We start from the raw sequence: 18,889 nt of genomic DNA, 5'->3' as shown, positions 1-18,889 counted from the left end.
CTCCAACTGTAGGAGTGACAGCTGAAAACACCTCCGCACCTCCCACTCTAGGGGTGATATCTAAGAACACTTCCACACCTCCCACTGTAGGTGTGAAATGGAAGAACACCTCAACACCCTCCACAGTACGTGTGCTATCTGAGAACACCACAACACCTCTGGTTGTCCCACATCTGAGTACTAAACCACTCTCTGTCAAAGTTGGTCAAATAAATATCATAAAAACCTTATTGCCTCCAGTAAAGAAAAGAAAAGTGGATGATTCATTGACACCCAATTGTGTGCCTCTGTATGTAGGGCCCTCTGTAGCCCCCATTCTAAGAGCTCAGATCCAGTTTGATGGTAAACCACCAGTCTTGCCTGCTTTCAATTCATTCCAAGGATCATCCCCCTCCATTGTGCCTTGTGTAAGTAGTAATCCCTTGCCATTTGTTCCAGCTACCAGTTGTATCACCACACTAAGCCAGGTGCACACCAGTCTCTCACCACATCCTGCCACGCCCAGTCTATCAAACCCATCTCTAGCAGTGGCTGGGAGACATCTTGGATCACTTCACAAACAATTTCACCCATTGAACAAGCAAAAGAATCCTCTAAAAATCACTTTATTGAAGAACCTAAAAAACCCGGATGAATATCTTGTCTTGAGTCAGTCAAGTGAAGCATCAGGTGAGACATGCTTAACCCAGCAGCTTTCAGGTGCTGGACAAGGTAACCTAACAAGTCATGTTGTGCCATGTGCTCTCAGCGCTCACACAAATCAAAGGAAGGGTTCCATAAGGCAGCCATTGCCATACAATCCCAGCAAACATACTACAGCTAGTCACAGCAAACATACTACAGCTAGTCCCAGCAAACATACTATAGCTAGTCCCAGCAAACATACTACAGCTAGTCCCAGCAAACATACTACAGCTAGTCACAGCACTGTAGGAATGATATCTAAGAACATCTCCCCACCTCCCACTGTAGGAATGATATCTAAGAACACCTCCCCACCTCCCACATTATGTGTGACATCTAAGAACACCTTCCCACCTCCCACACTATGTGTGACATCTAAGAACACCTACCCACCTCCCACTGAATGTGTGACATCTAAGAACACCTCCACACCTCCCACTGAATGTGTGACATCTAAGAACACCTACCCACCTCCCACTGTAGGTATGACATCTAAGAACACCTACCCACCTCCCACTGAATGTGTGACATCTAAGAACACCTACCCACCTCCCACTGAATGTATGACATCTAAGAACACCTACCCACCTCCCACTGAATGTGTGACATCTAAGAACACCTACCCACCTCCCACTGTAGGTATGACATCTAAGAACACCTACCCACCTCCCACTGAATGTGTGACATCTAAGAACACCTACCCACCTCCCACTGAATGTATGACATCTAAGAACACCTACCCACCTCCCACTGTAGGTATGACATCTAAGAACACCTCCCCACCTCCCACTGTAGGTGTGATATCTAAGAACACCTACCCACCTCCCACTGAATGTGTGACATCTAAGAACACCTACACAGTAGACATGTCATCTGAGGAATCCTATCCTCCCCTTATTTTATTGCCAGCTGGTAAAGATTGTCAAGCAACGAGTGATCACCCAGTTAAAGCTTTGTCAGCTGGTAAAGATTGTCAAGCAACGAGTGATCACCCAGTTAAAGCTTTGTCAGCTGGTAAAGATTGTCAAGCAACGAGTGATCACCCAGTTAAAGCTTTGTCAGCTGGTAAAGATTGTCAAGCAACGAGTGATCACCCAGTTAAAGCTTTGTCAGCTGGTAAAGATTGTCAAGCAACGAGTGATCACCCAGTTAAAGCTTTGTCAGCTGGTAAAGATTGTCAAGCAACGAGTGATCACCCAGTTAAAGCTTTGTCAGCTGGTAAAGATTGTCAAGCAACGAGTGATCACCCAGTTAAAGCTTTGTCAGCTGGACTAGGGCTGAATGTGGGAGAGGTGACTAGTGTTGACCAAAACTGTGTTGAGAGTAACGTAGCTCCTACCCCTATGATGGCAACTTGTCTAGCAGCAACTTCTGTCTGTAGACCAAGGGCCAGCAGTAAGATGATCAGCCTGCCAACACACTGTAGACCAAGGGCCAGCAGTAAGATGATCAGCCTGCCAACTGTGTTAGTGCAGCCTAAACAGGTGGGCTTGGCTGATGGCAACTCTTGGTTCTGTCACACACAAGCTCACAGGCCTGGTCGCTGTTTGGACAAGATGCAAACTTTGAAACAAGGTGTGACCAGGTGTGATGAGAACGATGTATACAAGATGAAAACTTTGAAACAAGGTGTGACCAGGTGTGATGAGAACGCTGTATACAAGATGAAAACTTTGAAACAAGGTGTGACCAGGTGTGATGAGAACGCTGTATACAAGATGAAAACTTTGAAACAAGGTGTGACCAGGTGTGATGAGAACGCTGTAGTAGCAGGAACATGTCCACCCTCAGGCAATACAAGATACACAAGAAGCTATAAAAGAAAACTGGAGTCTCTTGAAGATAAGAATCGTCTTTTTAAAAAACTACATTTTGAGGGTGAAATGAACCTAATACGCCAATGTCTCATTCCATGCACAGTTCCTTTGGTAAATCTTTGTATGAGTCTCAATGACTCTGTGATCATTCAAAGTTGTGGGGGAAACACTAGTGGTAGTCACAGCAACAGTGGTGGTAGTCAAACAGACAAAGCTGGATGTCAGAAAAGGCTAAGGAAAGCTAGACAAAAAAATTCAAATCCCCACTTTAATCAAACGGTACTTCGAAGGAGTCCAAGAATACATAAAAAAACTTTCTTAGATGAAATGACCTTTGGAATGAGCTCCAAAATCCTAACTAAAAATGTCATAGATGGAAGGACCTTGAGAAGAAGCCCAAGATTAAGCAGCAAGCTGAAGCAGAACTTGACAGCAGTGAATTATTTCCAACAAGCTCTCAACTATCTACATTTAGAGGCATTAGAAAGCAACTTGGCATTGCTCAGCTACACAACACATATCAGTACCGAATCTGCTAGGGGTACACATGATAAGGGAATGAAAGAGAATATTGATGCTAGTGTCTTGGGGAATGTTGGCATAAAAGGCAATGAGAACATTGGCTTGGGACACATTGAGCATGTTGACTCAGGAAGTAGTTGTAAAGATGTTGACTCAGGAAATAGTTGTAGAGGTGTTGACACAGGAAGTAGTTGTAAGGATGTTGAATCAAGTAGCAATGAGCAAGTTTACATAGGAAGTAGTTGTAAAGATGATGACACAGGAAGTAGTTGTAAGGATGTTGACTCAGGAAGTAGTTGTAAGGATGTTGACTCAGGAAGTAGTTGTAGAGATGTTGACTCAGGAAGTAGTTGTAGAGGTGTTGACACAGGAAATAGTTGTAGAGGTGTTGACACAGGAAGTAGTTGTAAGGATGTTGAATCAAGTAGCAATGAGCAAGTTTACATAGGAAGTAGTTGTAAAGATGATGACACAGGAAGTAGTTGTAAGGATGTTGACTCAGGAAGTAGTTGTAAGGATGTTGACTTGGGAAACAATGAGAACATTGAATTAGGACACATTGAGCATGATGACACAGGAAGTAGTTGTAAGGATGTTGACTCAGGAAGTAGTTGTAGAGGTGTTGACACAGGAAGTAGTTGTAAAGATGATGACACAGGAAATAGTTGTAAGGATGTTGAATCAAGTAGCAATGAGCAAGTTTACATAGGAAGTAGTTGTAAGGATGTTGACACAGGAAGTAGTTGTAAGGATGTTGACTCAGGAAGTAGTTGTAGAGATGTTGACTCAGGAAGTAGTTGCAGAGATGTTGACTCAGGAAGTAGTTGTAAGGATGTTGACTCAGGAAGTAGTTGTGAGGATGTTGACTCAGGAAGTAGTTGTAAGGATGTTGATTCAGGAAGTAGTTGTAAAGATGTTGACCCAGGAAGTAGTTGTAAGGATGTTGAATCAAGTAGCAATGAACAAGTTGACATAGGAAGTAGTTGTAAAGATAATGAAACAGGAAGTAGTTGTAAGGATGTTGACTCAGGAAGTAGTTGTAAGGATGTTGACTTGGGAAACAATGAGAACATTGAATTAGGACACATTGAGAATGATGACAAAGGAAGTAGTTGTAAGGATGTTGACTCAGGAAGTAGTTTTAAGGATGTTGACTCAGGGAGTAGTTGTAAGGATGTTGACACAGGAAGTAGTTATAAGGATGTTGACTCAGGAAGTAGTTGTAAGGATGTTGACTCTGGGAGTAGTTGTAAGGATGTTGACACAGGAAGTATTTGTAAGGATGTTGACTCAGGAAGTAGTTGTAGATATGTTGACTCAGGAAGTAGTTGTAGAGATGTTGAATCAGGAAGCAATGAGAACATCCACTTAAGACACATTGAGCATGATGACACAGGAAGTAGTTGTAAGGATGTTGACTCAGGAAGTAGTTGTAGAGATGTTGACTCAGGAAGTAGTTGTAGAGATGTTGAATCAGGAAGCAATGAGAACATCCACTTAAGACACATTGAGCATGATGACACAGGAAGTAGTTGTAGAGATGTTGACTCAGGAAGTAGTTGTAAGGATGTTGACACAGGAAGTAGTTGTAAGGATGTTGACTCAGGAAGTAGTTGTAAAGATGATGACACAGGAAGTAGTTGTAAGGATGTTGACACAGGAAGTAGTTGTAAGGATGTTGACTCAGGAAGTAGTTGTAAAGATGATGACACAGGAAGTAGTTGTAAGGATGTTGACACAGGAAGTAGTTGTAAGGATGTTGACTCGGGAAACAATGAGAACATTGAATTAGGACACATTGAGCATGATGACACAGGAAGTAGTTGTAAGGATGTTGACACAGGAAGTATTTGTAAGGATGTTGACTCGGGAAGTAGTTTTAGAGATGTTGACTCAGGAAGTAGTTGTAGAGATGTTGACTCAGGAAGTAGTTGTAGAGATGTTGACTCAGGAAGTAGTTGTAGAGATTTTGAATCAGGAAGCAATGAGAACATCAACTTAGGAAACATTGAGATTGATGACACAGGAAGTAGTTGTAAGGATGTTGACTCAGGAAGTAGTTGTAAGGATGTTGACTCAGGAAGTAGTTGTAGAGATGTTGACTCAGGAAGTAGTTGTAAGGATGTTAACTCGGGAAACAATGAGAACATTGAATTAGGACACATTGAGCAATATCACACAGGAAGCAGTTGTAAGAATGTCTGCTCAGGAAGTAGTTTTAAGGATGTTGACTCAGGAAGTAGTTGTAGAGATGTTGACTCAGGAAGTAGTTGTAGAGATTTTGAATCAGGAAACAATGAGAACATCAACTTAGGACACATTGAGCATGATGACACAGGAAGTAGTTGTAGAGATGATGACACAGGAAGTAGTTGTAGAGATGATGACACAGGAAGTAGTTGTAGAGATGATGACACAGGAAGTAGTTGTAGAGATGATGACACAGGAAGTAGTTGTAGAGATGTTGACTCAGGAAGCAATGATCATGTTTACTCAGGAAATAGTTGTAAGGATGTTGACACAGGAAGTAGTTGTAAGGATGTTGACACAGCAAGTAGTTGTAGAGGTGTTGACTCAGGAAGGAGATATAAGAATGTTTACACAGGAAGTAATTGTAAAGATGTTGACTCAGGAAGTAGTTGTAAGAATGTTGACTCAGGAAGTAGTTGTAAGAATGTTGACCCAGGAAGCAATGATCATGTTGACTCAGGAAGAAGTTCTAATGATTCAGAAAACACTGAGAACATTGATAAGTCCAAACATTTTGACCCACCTGTCATAGATGAAGCTAGAAAAACTACAGCAGATGATACAAATGTAACAGAGAGAAATGGGGCACTCAGTGCTGATATCATTGATGTTGAAATGATTGATGAAAGTTTGCATTTTAAAAATGTGGAGACATGCGGGGCAACCAAAGGCTGCCCTGTGTTGTGTTTACAAGGAAGTCCTGAGCACACTTCTGACAGACGGGCTTTGAAAAAACGGTCTACAGCCAGTAGGACAATAGTGGAGCATCAGGATGGGATGATTGAGACTCCTACATCAGCTTCACCACCAGGTGTGAAATTAAAACTCTGCCATTGGAAAAGGCTCAAGTTAACCAATGCTGAATTGCCTATCCGACCTGTGGTGATCCCCTCCAGGGTTCATGAGCCACCTCTCTCACTCAATTCTCTGGTTGAAAAATTGTTTAAACCCCAACATTCAGTAGACCGCTTTTCCACTTTAGCATCAATTATAAAACCAACTAAACCAAGTGCTCATTCTAACTATACTGTCTCCAATCCTGACCATTCAGTTCCCTGTGGTACCAGCACCCATTTGGTACCTGTTAATGTTGAGACTGATATCACACCTTGTGATGTTGTCAATGATGTTGACACTAGTTATATAGACACTGATGTCACACCTTGTGATGTTGTCAATGATGTTGACACTTGTTATATAGACACTGATGTCACACCTTGTGATGTTGTCACTTGTTATATAGACACTGATGTCACACCTTGTGATGTTGTCAATGATGTTGACACTTGTTATATAGACACTGATGTCACACCTTGTGATGTTGTCAATGATGTTGACACTTGTTATATAGACACTGATGTCACACCTTGTGATGTTGTCAATGATGTTGACACTTGTTATATAGACACTGATGTCACACCTTGTGATGTTGTCAATGATGTCACAGCTGATGTTATCACTGATGTTGACACTGTGATAGAACCTTGTGTTGATTCAGATATTGAGGGTTCTCTTCACCTACACTACAGTTCTGATGATGATTCAGATGGTTTGGAGATGGACACAGTTTAAGCTGGTGGTGACTGTAAGAGATAGACACAGTTTAAGCTGGTGGTGACTGTAAGAGATAGACACAGTTTAAGCTGGTGGTGACTGTAAGAGATAGACAGTGTAATTTTGTTGAGCTGATGGTGATTTTCTTGTTGTACTACCCTGTAAATATGTTTTTTACAACAATTGGAATATTTTATTTTTCTGTGTCAGTACACAGTCTAAACAATTTATTTCAGTTTCTTTCTTATTTTTATATCATAAAATAAATTGACAAACCTTAAGTGACCTACAACAATTATCCCAAATTCATTTTACTTTGACAAGTAGTTGTGTTCTTACTTTGTAATCCATAGGAATGGCCATAATGCCATTTTAAAAATGTGTAGGCTAAAAATTGGTTGATCAAGATTAAACCATTTCTTTGTTAGGGGTTTATGTTTGTTTTAAAATGTATTAAACAAAGCTGTACCACTAGTGTCTTGGCTTCAGTGCTTATATTATACAAAATTGGCAGGGTTTCTTTCAGGAATTTTTCTTTCTATATATTTTAATTTAATACTGACTTAATGCTTGAAACAAAAGTTATTGGTTACTTGATTGAATACATAACAGTCCACTCCTCCCACACAAACCTGTACCAGAGTTCTGTCATCTGTGCCATTCTGGTAGCCCACACATTTTTTTCTATTTCAAATGAAATAACCTTGAAATCAAACTTCCTTCAAAGTTACACCTGTAAATAAAGTGGGAGTGATCTCCCCTAGACTTTCTCTAATATTCTTATGCAACAATACAGGTGATGGCAACTCTAGATATAAACATGATTTTTAATAACAAACCTAAAATAGAATAAAATGTCGTAGAAAAAAGAATTGCGCACCAAGTAAACGGCAAACAATGAGTATAAATATAATCATTCGTAATATTTATACTTTATTCATATGAGTTTTTTTTAAATAATTTGAAATATCGTAGATTACTACTCATAAATTTGAAAGAGGGCAATTAGATCTTTTACTTGTATGTGAAATTTCGACGGTACTCAGGTAACAGGCTTTTGAAAACTAAAAGTAGAATAAGTCCCACTTCCAGTTGTTGGAGATTGCTTGATGATACAGAACTACAAATTTGATATAATAATAGCTTAATATACGAGCCAAAATTATCTGCCCCTAAGTAATATCCCTCACTAAACCTGATTCTACAATTGTAAACATTTAGCGTGAACCACAGCTCACCAATTGGACTGAGTGGTCTAGATCTCGAATCCGGGTTCAAGTCAGTAGACCGTCGCTAAGTCCACCCAACTCTGATGGGTAGGCCTACCTAACTCACCTTAGGGAAAGTAAAAGTGGCTGGGCATAGTGCTGACCACACTATCTCTTCATATACCTAGGTCACAGAAACAAGTGAACTACTTCACTTGCCCCATAGACCGTCAGGGGAACTTTACTTACAGCTCACCAGACCATGTGGGGGTGGTAGGGATATGCTTAGAGAGGGGGCTGCTTAGGCGCGCTTACAGCTTAGTGTTTTCTAGGGTATCTATGAAATTTCAACCTCGTTGGAAATGTACTCAAGTTATTGTGTTCAGATACACACAAAGCCCAATTTTTCCTACTCGATTATGCATAAATTGCTGACAATTGGTAAGGGGGTCGTCCATAAATGACGTCACACTCGTGGGGGGGGGGGGGTCCGTAACTGTGTGCTGAGGGGGTTCAGATGGTGCATTATAAAAAAGCAATGTTAGAAAACGAATTTTAGACATTTTGCGTTTTAGAAAACTTTTAATAAAAATGTATTAACAATTGATTAAAATACTCTATTTTGACAGAGTTCAGACAAGCTTTTGGAAAAATATAGCTGTTTAAAAAAAATTCAACTGCAATTTTGAGGGGGGGGGGGGGGGCGGGAAGGTCTGGCTTTTTGTGACAATGTGAGAGGGAGGGGGAGGTAAAAATCGTCCAAAAAAAGCGTGACGTCATTTATGGATGACCCCTGAGTCTGTATTTATAATTTTTGATTAAAATAAGTCCCCTATATGATGAAAAATGTCAACATTTCAGGTGATTTTTGTGCACGATAACAAATACTTCCTCTATACTCTGTATACGAGAAAGTAAAAACTAAGTATAAATGCTGAATTTTAACATGTACATCAATATGACAACAAAACATAATAAAACTGTCAGTAAAATCAAAAATGTATTAGGTTATGTATGTTAATATATAAATAGTTATGTGCATGAATAAGAAGACAGAAATTAAAACAATCCAAAACCAGTCTTACTCACAGGCAAACATGACTATTTATTCTAAAAATATAGAACACAAATGTAGCAAGTTTATTGTCTGGTTTCTAGATGTCAAGTCACATAGCTGATCCACATCAACTAGCTAACCAAATGAGATGACGCTGGCCTTCCAATGGGGTAGAAAAATTAAGCATTTACACAAGGGCCAACTTGGCAGCAAATTACCAGATGATGGGAGGGGGGGGGGGGGGGGGGGGTGGGGTGTTGAAGGCAACTTGTTACTAACGGTAAACAAAAGTTTACTTATAAATCTAGCAGTGAATTGTAACCACAATCAGAACTAATCAGCCTCACAGAACATTTCAGTACTGAGAGAAATTATTGCGCATAAACTCATTTTACAAGAGTGAGAGATAGTATCCACTTGAATAACAATAAACTTAACACAATTTTGACCTAATGATAGCTCAAATGAAGAGTGAAATACTTCTCACACGAATCAGTGTTACAAACTTTTTGATTGCGTAAATCCAAACTAAAAAGGGAACCGCGTAAATGATAAACAAGTCTCTTGAGTAAGGTCACTGATGTTACCAGATCTGGTCAGAGTACTGGCCATCCATTGCAAGAAACAAAACATTCAAGACACCCATTGAGAAAAAAGAAACAAAACAAACATTCGAGTCACCCATTGAGAAAAAACAAGTTAATGACAAAACTGTCAAGATGCAGGACAAGATCAGCACAACCACAGCGACCTAACAAACCATCTGCTGTGCTGTCCTATACTGCACACAGTCCTTTGCTTGCTGTGTGTCATGAGCTCTACATTACACTATATTACACTGTCTGGTCAAACTATTTTTTAGGTACAGATGAGAGGTCCATAGCTGCATCATAGAGCTGTGACAGCTCCATTAGATGCATCTGTTTGTTGCCTGTAGCAGCCGCAGCTGATGAGAACCTGCCTGCATACCTGCAAGACAAAAACAACACATTTCAAGCTTGTATACATGAAGAACCTGGTGTCTTTCTGCCTAGTTACAAGCAAACCATAACATTCTCCCAAGGAATGTCTTACCAGCAAGAGAGGTACTGTATATTCATTTACTAAAAGTAACCAAAGCTCACTTTGATTTCATGGACAATATTTGTCAATTTGTTTTAAATAATTATAGCCAGTCTATTATTTTAAGAGTAGTGCCCCTTTTCTTATGATGAGGTGAGCCCCTATGTGCTAGAAGTATATAGTTGAGTTAACTAACAGGAGCTACTCCAATTTTCACAACACACATTTTTTAAAATGTTGCCAGCATCATTTCACAATTTGTAAGCAATCATTAATGGGTCCAAATTCAGTTACAAAAATGGGTGAACCACCAGATATACAATATTCTGTTGAAATTTTTAATTATGACCATGGGTGGTAACCCAGAACTGAAGAGGAGGTATGGTAAAACCAGAACTTGTAGTAAAGAGCATGAGCTTACTCAATCTTTCTGTAAACTCCTTGTTTTCTGAGGACTGTCTTGATGCGAGGTCTGATGTAGCTCCAAGCTCCAGCATTCTTGTGCTCCTCCTGGGCCCAGCACACCTTAGACTTGGGGTATTTCTCCAGCTCGGCCTTCACCAAGTCAAAGGGGAAGGGGGTCAGCTGTAATAAAACACTTCATAATAACAAACTCTAGTGGGTCAAGTGCACTACTGGATATAACAAACTCTAGTGGATCAAGTGCACTACTGTGATATAACAAACTCTAGTGGATCAAGTGCACTACTGTGATATAACAAACTCTAGTGGATCAAGTGCACTACTGGATATAACAAACTCTAGTGGATCAAGTGCACTGCTGTGATATAACAAACTCTAGTGGATCAAGTGCACTACTGTGATATAACAAACTCTAGTGGATCAAGTGCACTGCTGTGATATAACAAACTCTAGTGGGTCAAGTGCACTGCTGTGATATACCATTCAGAATGCCTTTTCAAAATTCATTTTCTTCAAATAAAATACATTTTTTAAAAGTGGAAATTACATAAAGTTAGAACCCACCTCATAGACATAACTCACCTGTACCACATGACAGACAGCAGACATTACTCACCTGTACCACATGACAGACAGCAGACATTACTCACCTGTACCACATGACAGACAGCAGACATAACTCACCTGTTCTACACGACAGATAGCTATCTCATCCTGTAGATTTCTTGTTTCCCTTTCCTTCACAAGCTCATAATAAATTTTTCCTGAGCAAAAGATGAGTTTCTTGACCCCCTCATGATGCTGGCCAGCTCGTCCTGTGTCAGGAATCAGACGCTGGAACCTGGTGCCTTCAATCATCTCATCAAAGCTGGAGCGAGCTTCAGGCAAACGGAGCAGAGACTTTGGTGTGCACACTACCAGCTGTGGGGACAAACATTTGGGTAGAAACAAATCTATTCATTCTTGACAAACATTTGGGTATAAACAAATCTATTCATTCTTGACAAACATTTGGGTATAAACAAATCTATTCATTCTTGATAAACATTTGGGTATAAACAAACCTATTCATTCTTGACAAACATTTGGGTATAAACAAATCTATTCATTCTTGACAAACATTTGGGTATAAACAAACCTATTCATTCTTGACAAACATTTGGGTAGAAACAAATCTATTCATTCTTGACAAACATTTGGGTATAAACAAATCTATTCATTCTTGACAAACATTTGGGTAGAAACAAATCTATTCATTCTTGACAAACATTTGGGTATAAACAAATCTATTCATTCTTGACAAACGTAACATTTTGAATGTAAGATCTCTTTCAAGATGACCCATCCCGAGTAGACATCCACAAAAACTTATTAAACCATTCAAAACTTAACTACCAATTTATTATTTTCAATAACATGTATTGTTAACTATTAAGGCTGGGTGCTACACCAAAGGCACTTTTGTTATTAATCAAGCAAGTTAATTGAAACTTTACCATATAACATATAGCAAAAGGTATTTTTTTTAAATGTAAAAATAACTATACTTCTTTGTGGTTGAAATGGTAATGACCGCAGTCTTGGATTTTTCTTCATCATTTTCAAAATACTAAGGCTCTATAACCACCAGTGTTAAACACACAAAAATGCAAGCATTATGTAGGGTAATAATACTAATAGCATTAAAATTTCTATGCAAACAACGCTTTTCCAATTTTCTTTTCACTTAACCCATTAAAAACGCTTAAATTTGCCCAAAATTAGCAAATTTCAGCCTATAAAATAAAAATTACAACAGGTTTCATGAAAAATTAACAAAGAAGCTATGTGTATAAATTTGAAGAATAATCAGATACAATGTGATGTCATTAAGATACAAGCAAAAGTAACACAGGAGTAGCAATTTGACAGAAAAAAATGAATACATTTAAAAAATTAGGTCATAACTGAAATTTGATATAGTAAACCAAGTGCTGCACCCAGCCTTAACTGTTAAATGGATTAAATATTTTCAGTCATCTTTTTTATTAGGCTTGAATATTACCAGTAGAATCTAGTTATACTTGTAGTGAGAAAAATTAGACATAACTCATCCAAAATTAAACGTTATTTATTTTCCATACTACTTCAATTATGAAACTAAAAACTCATGCAAAGTATTAAAATTGTGAGTGAAGGTGTGTGTGTGTGTGTGGGGGGGGGGGGGGGGGGGGGGGGGGGAGTATTGCAAAAGCTATTATTATTTGTATTCTTTGATGTATTTTAATAATTTATATTAGTATTTGTAACAATAAATCGTTAGGCCTTCTAAGGTTCATGACCTCTATTTCCGTTTGCTTTATCGTTTGCTTACCTTTAATTGTCCTTTTTTTTAATTAGGGCTCATCCATAAGGGAGACTTAAAGGAAATGTGAGGCATGGGTGATGATGGTTTTAGACAGTGCCACGACATGCTTTAGCAATAATTTTAAAAATTAAAGAAAAGTGGCTTCTTCAACCCCCCCCCCCCCCCCCCCCCCCCCCCCCCCCCCCCCCCCCCCCAAGTTGATTTTTTTTAAGACTCAAACCTACCTAATATCAAACCTACGTTTACAATGCGTCATACAATAGACTTTGTAAATATCAGATAATGCTAAGCTTGCCACTAAACTGCAAGTGTCATCTCTGAACACTGGCTTTCTGAAGGACAGGGTAATTTGTCTACATACAGGCTTTCTGAAGGACAGGGTAATTTGTCTACATACAGGCTTTCTGAAGGACAGGGTAATTTGTCTACATACAGGCTTTCTGAAGGACAGGGTAATTTGTCTACATACAGGCTTTCTGAAGGACAGGGTAATTTGTCTACATACAGGCTTTCTGAAGGACAGGGTAATTTGTCTACATACAGGCTTTCTGAAGGACAGGGTAATTTGTCTACATACAGGCTTTCTGAAGGACAGGGTAATTTGTCTACATACAGGCTTTCTGAAGGACAGGGTAATTTGTCTACATACAGGCTTTCTGAAGGACAAGGCAATTTGTCTCCTCATGGCATGAAAGAAGTTTGCTGGTGTTGTAAAGTTGCCCACAATCCAGTTGGAATCATGAAGCTGTTGAATCTCAAAGTTGGGACCTTCAGGCTGGGGAAATAAACAAATACTCAAGTCGAAACTTAGTATCTTTTTCTACAACTTTCATTATTCTTCTTCATTCTTATTTGTAATGTTGGAAGGGATTTCCTCCAACACAGTTAAGTATTACATTATGCTCTATATAGGATATTGACTCAGATTTCAGCCTTTTTTTGGATTTGATTCCATAGCCTTTGTCCATATAAGAACAAAATACAAGGGAGCAGTTGTTTGATTTTGGAGTTCTTTTCTAGATGGGCTTCTGTATTCAGCTATTGAGCCTCATCTGCCCAGGGATCAAACTAGGGACGTTTTGGTTTAGCAATGAGTTTGAATCCAATTTCAAGTCAGTAGACCATCCCTTAGTCCATCCAGTCCACGTGGCTGGGCATATTGCTGACCACACTATCCCTTCATATGCCGAGGTCACAGAAATAGGTGAACTCTACTTCACTTGCCCCATAGACCATTGGGTTTGGAAGAAGAACCTTACTTTTTTAACAATGAGCTTTACTGATCTGACCATGCCACCCCAACTTTATCCCAGTTTGTAAGTTTTTGATATCCCATCAAATGAAATTGTAGGGAAATATCCCATTTGAAAAGCTTTACACGCAACAGTTTTGTCAGAGTTGACAAAATGGCATGAAATGACTTACAGGGAAGTAGTCTGGATCATCATTACTTAGCTGCAGGAATCTTTCCAGTCTGGCGCTTGAGTGTTCTGGACCCTAGAGAAAAAAAGATATCCCATCATTGCTATTAAAGTTTATTACAAATGTGCTTAGGTTGGTAGCTTTATTTTGTATATCACAAACTCATAATAAAAAAATATTTAAATTTAATATTAAAATAACTGTTCAAGTAGATTAAAATTAATAATTTAACCTATTTATAATAACAAATCATCATACAGATAGAAACTACGGTAAAAAAAGTTACAAAAATTGTAAGTATTAAAAGCATTTTTTTCTATACTAGATATAATACCATTGTAACATTTAAATGATTTTTAAAGCTCATTGTAAATTAAGACAGAATGTTTCTGCCAATAGGCTTATCACACAGAGCGTTTTAAAATTAGAACTGACAAAATGATATTTGATCCATCCAAAAAGAACAGAGCCAAATTATCCAAACATAAGTTACCTATTTTACCTAGTGCCAACCCGTCAAGGAATCACGGTGGCTTAATAAAAAATTGTATATCTTAGCAGCCATAAAAAAAAATGAAATCTGTTAAATAGCGATTTTTCATCCCCACCCTATATTAGTTTGTCCCCTATGATTATAAACTTCATTATTGTTCAATATGACTTAAACAATTAAAAACTACATTTACTTACCTTTAATTTGCTACCAATTATATTTATCTAATTTAATCAGTAGTCTAGAAAATGATTTGTGAAAAAAACGCGTTTGTTTTTAAATGGCTACGATGATATGGCTGATTTTCAGTGAAACGTTGGGTTAGTTTTTTAAGGAGTGTTGTTGTGAAGCGACTGACTGTTCACTGCTGTTCAGTCTGCTAGATTTCTCCCCATTCAAATACACAGGCTAAATGGGCGGGCTTAGTTAGCTGTTGTCTCGATCAAGTTATTTTTAATAGGTTTTGTTTTAACCCTGCATGACTTTTAAAACATTAATGACAGTTTAATAGAAAGCAAGTTATAATTTTTTATAGTTTAGAATATATTTTCAGCATGTTTAGAACAATAATAAATAAAGCATTTCATGTTTTGCTTTTTTTTTTAGGTTCTGCTTGATATTCTCAGTTAGACCAAAAAAATGTACAAATGGCAAGTTTGCATCAAACACAAATCATCCATTGTTAAAACTAGACCAGTATCGTTAAATAAAATGCAAAAATAAGGATTTTAAGTATATTTCTGAAATGACATGAAACATTTTTTTTTAAAAATGGAATCACGGTATTGTTGTTTTCGGCAGCCATCATTATTGTGATGACGGTAAAAAAAGGTGGTCAAGCGACAGGTAAATGATATCAATAACAGCCAGACCAACTATTTAGGCCCCTCCCCAAAAAAATAGTTTTTTTCCCCATGTGCCAGCATGCCGTGGAGAGGTCAAAGTAAACCAGTAAAAACCAGCGTTTGTTTTAAAGACAAAATATCTCTTGCTGTTTTATATAAGGTAGGTATACATTGGTAAACTTACCATGCCTTCAAAGCCATGAGGAAGGAGAAGGACAATGCCAGACTGTCTGACCCACTTAGCTTGACCACTTGAAATGAACTGGTCAATGATGCACTGGGCAGTGTTGGCAAAGTCCCCAAACTGGGCCTCCCAAATGACAAGCGCATTGGGGTTGGTTATGGAGTAACCCACTTCAAACCCTGCAAAAATAAATTAGGGATGGCTAAAGAAAAACCTTTAAACGCCAGAGAAAGAGAATAGGTCCTACCTAGTACACCAGAGAGAGGACAGTCCTACCTAGTACACCAGAGAGAGAAGACAGTCCTACCTAGTACACCAGAGAGAGAGGACAGTCCTACCTAGTACACCAGAGAGAGGACAGTCCTACCTAGTACACCAGAGAGAGAGAGGACAGTCCTACCTAGTACACCAGAGAGAGGACAGTCCTACCTAGTACACCATAGAGAGGACAGTCCTACCTAGTACACCAGAGAGAGAAGACAGTCCTACCTAGTACACCATAGAGAGAGGACAGTCCTACCTAGTACACCAGAGAGAGAGGACAGTCCTACCTAGTACACCATAGAGAGAGGACAGTCCTACCTAGTACACCAGAGAGAGAAGACAGTCCTACCTAGTACACCATAGAGAGAGGACAGTCCTACCTAGTACACCAGAGAGAGGACAGTCCTACCTAGTACACCAGAGAGAGGACAGTCCTACCTAGTACACCATAGAGAGAGGACAGTCCTACCTAGTACACCATAGAGAGAGGACAGACCTACCTAGTACACCAGAGAGAGGACAGTCCTACCTAGTACACCATAGAGAGAGGACAGTCCTACCTAGTACACCATAGAGAGAGGACAGTCCTACCTAGTACACCAGAGAGAGAGGACAGTCCTACCTAGTACACCATAGAGAGGACAGTCCTACCTAGTACACCAGAGAGAGAGGACAGACCTACCTAGTACACCAGAGAGAGGACAGTCCTACCTAGTACACCAGAGAGAGAGGACAGTCCTACCTAGTACACCATAGAGAGAGGACAGTCCTACCTAGTACACCAGAGAGAGAGGACAGTCCTACCTAGTACACCATAGAGAGAGGACAGTCCTACCTAGTACACCATAGAGAGGACAGTCCTACCTAGTACACCAGAGAGAGGACAGTCGTACCTAGTACACCATAGAGAGAGGACAGTCGTACCTAGTACACCATAGAGAGAGGACAGTCCTACCTAGTACACCATAGAGAGAGGACAGTCCTACCTAGTACACCATAGAGAGAGGACAGTCCTACCTAGTACACCATAGAGAGAGGACAGTCCTACCTAGTACACCATAGAGAGAGGACAGTCCTACCTAGTACACCATAGAGAGGACAGTCCTACCTTACACCATAGAGAGAGGACAGTCCTACCTAGTACACCAGAGAGAGGACAGTCGTACCTAGTACACCATAGAGAGAGGACAGTCCTACCTAGTACACCAGAGAGAGAGGACAGTCCTACCTAGTACACCATAGAGAGAGGACAGTCCTACCTAGTACACCAGAGAGAGAGGACAGTCCTACCTAGTACACCATAGAGAGGACAGTCCTACCTAGTACACCATAGAGAGAGGACAGTCCTACCTAGTACACCATAGAGAGAGGACAGTCCTACCTAGTACACCATAGAGAGAGGACAGTCCTACCTAGTACACCATAGAGAGAGGACAGTCCTACCTAGTACACCATAGAGAGAGTACAGTCCTACCTAGTACACCAGAGAGAGAGGACAGTCCTACCTAGTACACCATAGAGAGGACAGTCCTACCTAGTACACCATAGAGAGGACAGTCCTACCTAGTACACCATACTCTGAGAGTGAACTGTTGCAGACGGTGTAGGGGGCCTGGTCTGGATACAACTTGTTCAATGGGACTATTGTCTTCTTGTCAATGGTCTGGTGATGCAGCACATGGTGACGATGGCTGCAAGTTCAAAACAAACATTTTTACAAGGGGCCCATCATTTTTCTTTTAATTTAAAACAAACATTTTTACAAGTACCCAACATTTTTCTTTTAATTTAAAACAAACATTTTTACAAGGGGCCCAACATTTTTCTTACAATTCAAAACAAACATTTTTACAGGACCCAACATTTTTCTTTCAATTCAAAACAAACATTTTTACAAGTACCCAACATTTTTCTTTTAATTTAAAACAAACATTTTAACAAGGGGCCCATCATTTTTATTTTAATTTAAAACAAACATTTTAACAAGGGGCCCATCATTTTTCTTTTAAATTAAAACCAACATTTTAACAAGGGGGTCCATCATTTTTCTTTTAATTTAAAACCAACATTTTTACAAGGGACCCAACATTTTTTTTTCATGACTTCAAAGCTGGTGCAGTCAAGAAATAGATCATTGGACACACAAATATGATTTAACTACTAAAACTGGAAATCAGTTCCAGAACAGGGCTGCCTACCCTAACAATTTTTTTAGCAACAAGCCTGGATTTTCCACACTAGTTGAAAACTGTATTAACTTTTAGTAATTTCACATCTATATATATAATTCTCTTCTGGGAGACGCTAGAAAACAAGCTGTAAACGCGCGCCCTACCAGCCCCACCCCTACATGGTCAGGTGAGCTGTGTTCACTCTAAATGTTTACAAACAATCGGGTTTAGTGACGACTATTAGGGGTAGATACTTTAGTTTGAAACGATTTTAAACGTGGGGGGAGGGGGTTATCGTCCTTAACGAGCTGAGCTACTTATAGTGTTTTAAAGAAATATTTTCAGTGGCAGCGTTGGTAGTGTCGAATTCACAAATTATGAATAACTGAAAAGTAGAAAAAACAACTAAATAGCGGCGTATGATATGCCGCGGGTCGGCTCGTTTATTTTAAAATACAAGGTAAATAAGTCTTATGTTAGATGATCACAAAACAGAATAATCATGAAATAGGCAATGTTACTCAAACTCAGATTTATTTCAAAGAAATAGACTAATTACAATTTGAATCTAGATTTAGCTAGATCC

General features: G+C 39.2%; 1 protein-coding gene across 3 annotated transcripts in view; it reads right to left on the bottom strand.

Annotated features, from left to right (window-relative positions):
* Positions 1-9,012: 9,012 nt before the first annotated feature.
* LOC131941568 (2-oxoglutarate dehydrogenase complex component E1) overlaps positions 9,013-18,889 on the bottom strand; it is a 47,932-nt gene continuing 38,055 nt past the window's right edge. For all 3 annotated transcript variants that reach the window (XM_059300865.1, XM_059300867.1, XM_059300866.1), the window contains exons 14-20: positions 17,696-17,823; positions 15,869-16,047; positions 14,350-14,421; positions 13,574-13,699; positions 11,262-11,498; positions 10,576-10,739; positions 9,013-10,061 (exon numbers count right to left, since the gene is read on the bottom strand). In XM_059300865.1, coding sequence (XP_059156848.1) covers positions 9,944-10,061; positions 10,576-10,739; positions 11,262-11,498; positions 13,574-13,699; positions 14,350-14,421; positions 15,869-16,047; positions 17,696-17,823 — 1,024 coding nt within the window. In that variant the 3' untranslated portion in view covers positions 9,013-9,943. The remainder of the gene's footprint in view (positions 10,062-10,575; positions 10,740-11,261; positions 11,499-13,573; positions 13,700-14,349; positions 14,422-15,868; positions 16,048-17,695; positions 17,824-18,889) is intronic.

Source organism: Physella acuta, unplaced genomic scaffold (assembly GCF_028476545.2).
Source record: "Physella acuta isolate Inbredline_101_S28 unplaced genomic scaffold, ASM2847654v3 ptg000365l, whole genome shotgun sequence".
NCBI lineage: Eukaryota > Metazoa > Mollusca > Gastropoda > Physidae > Physella > Physella acuta.
Note: the sequence above shows the minus strand (reverse complement) of the source record. Positions and strands in the feature narration are given on the sequence as shown.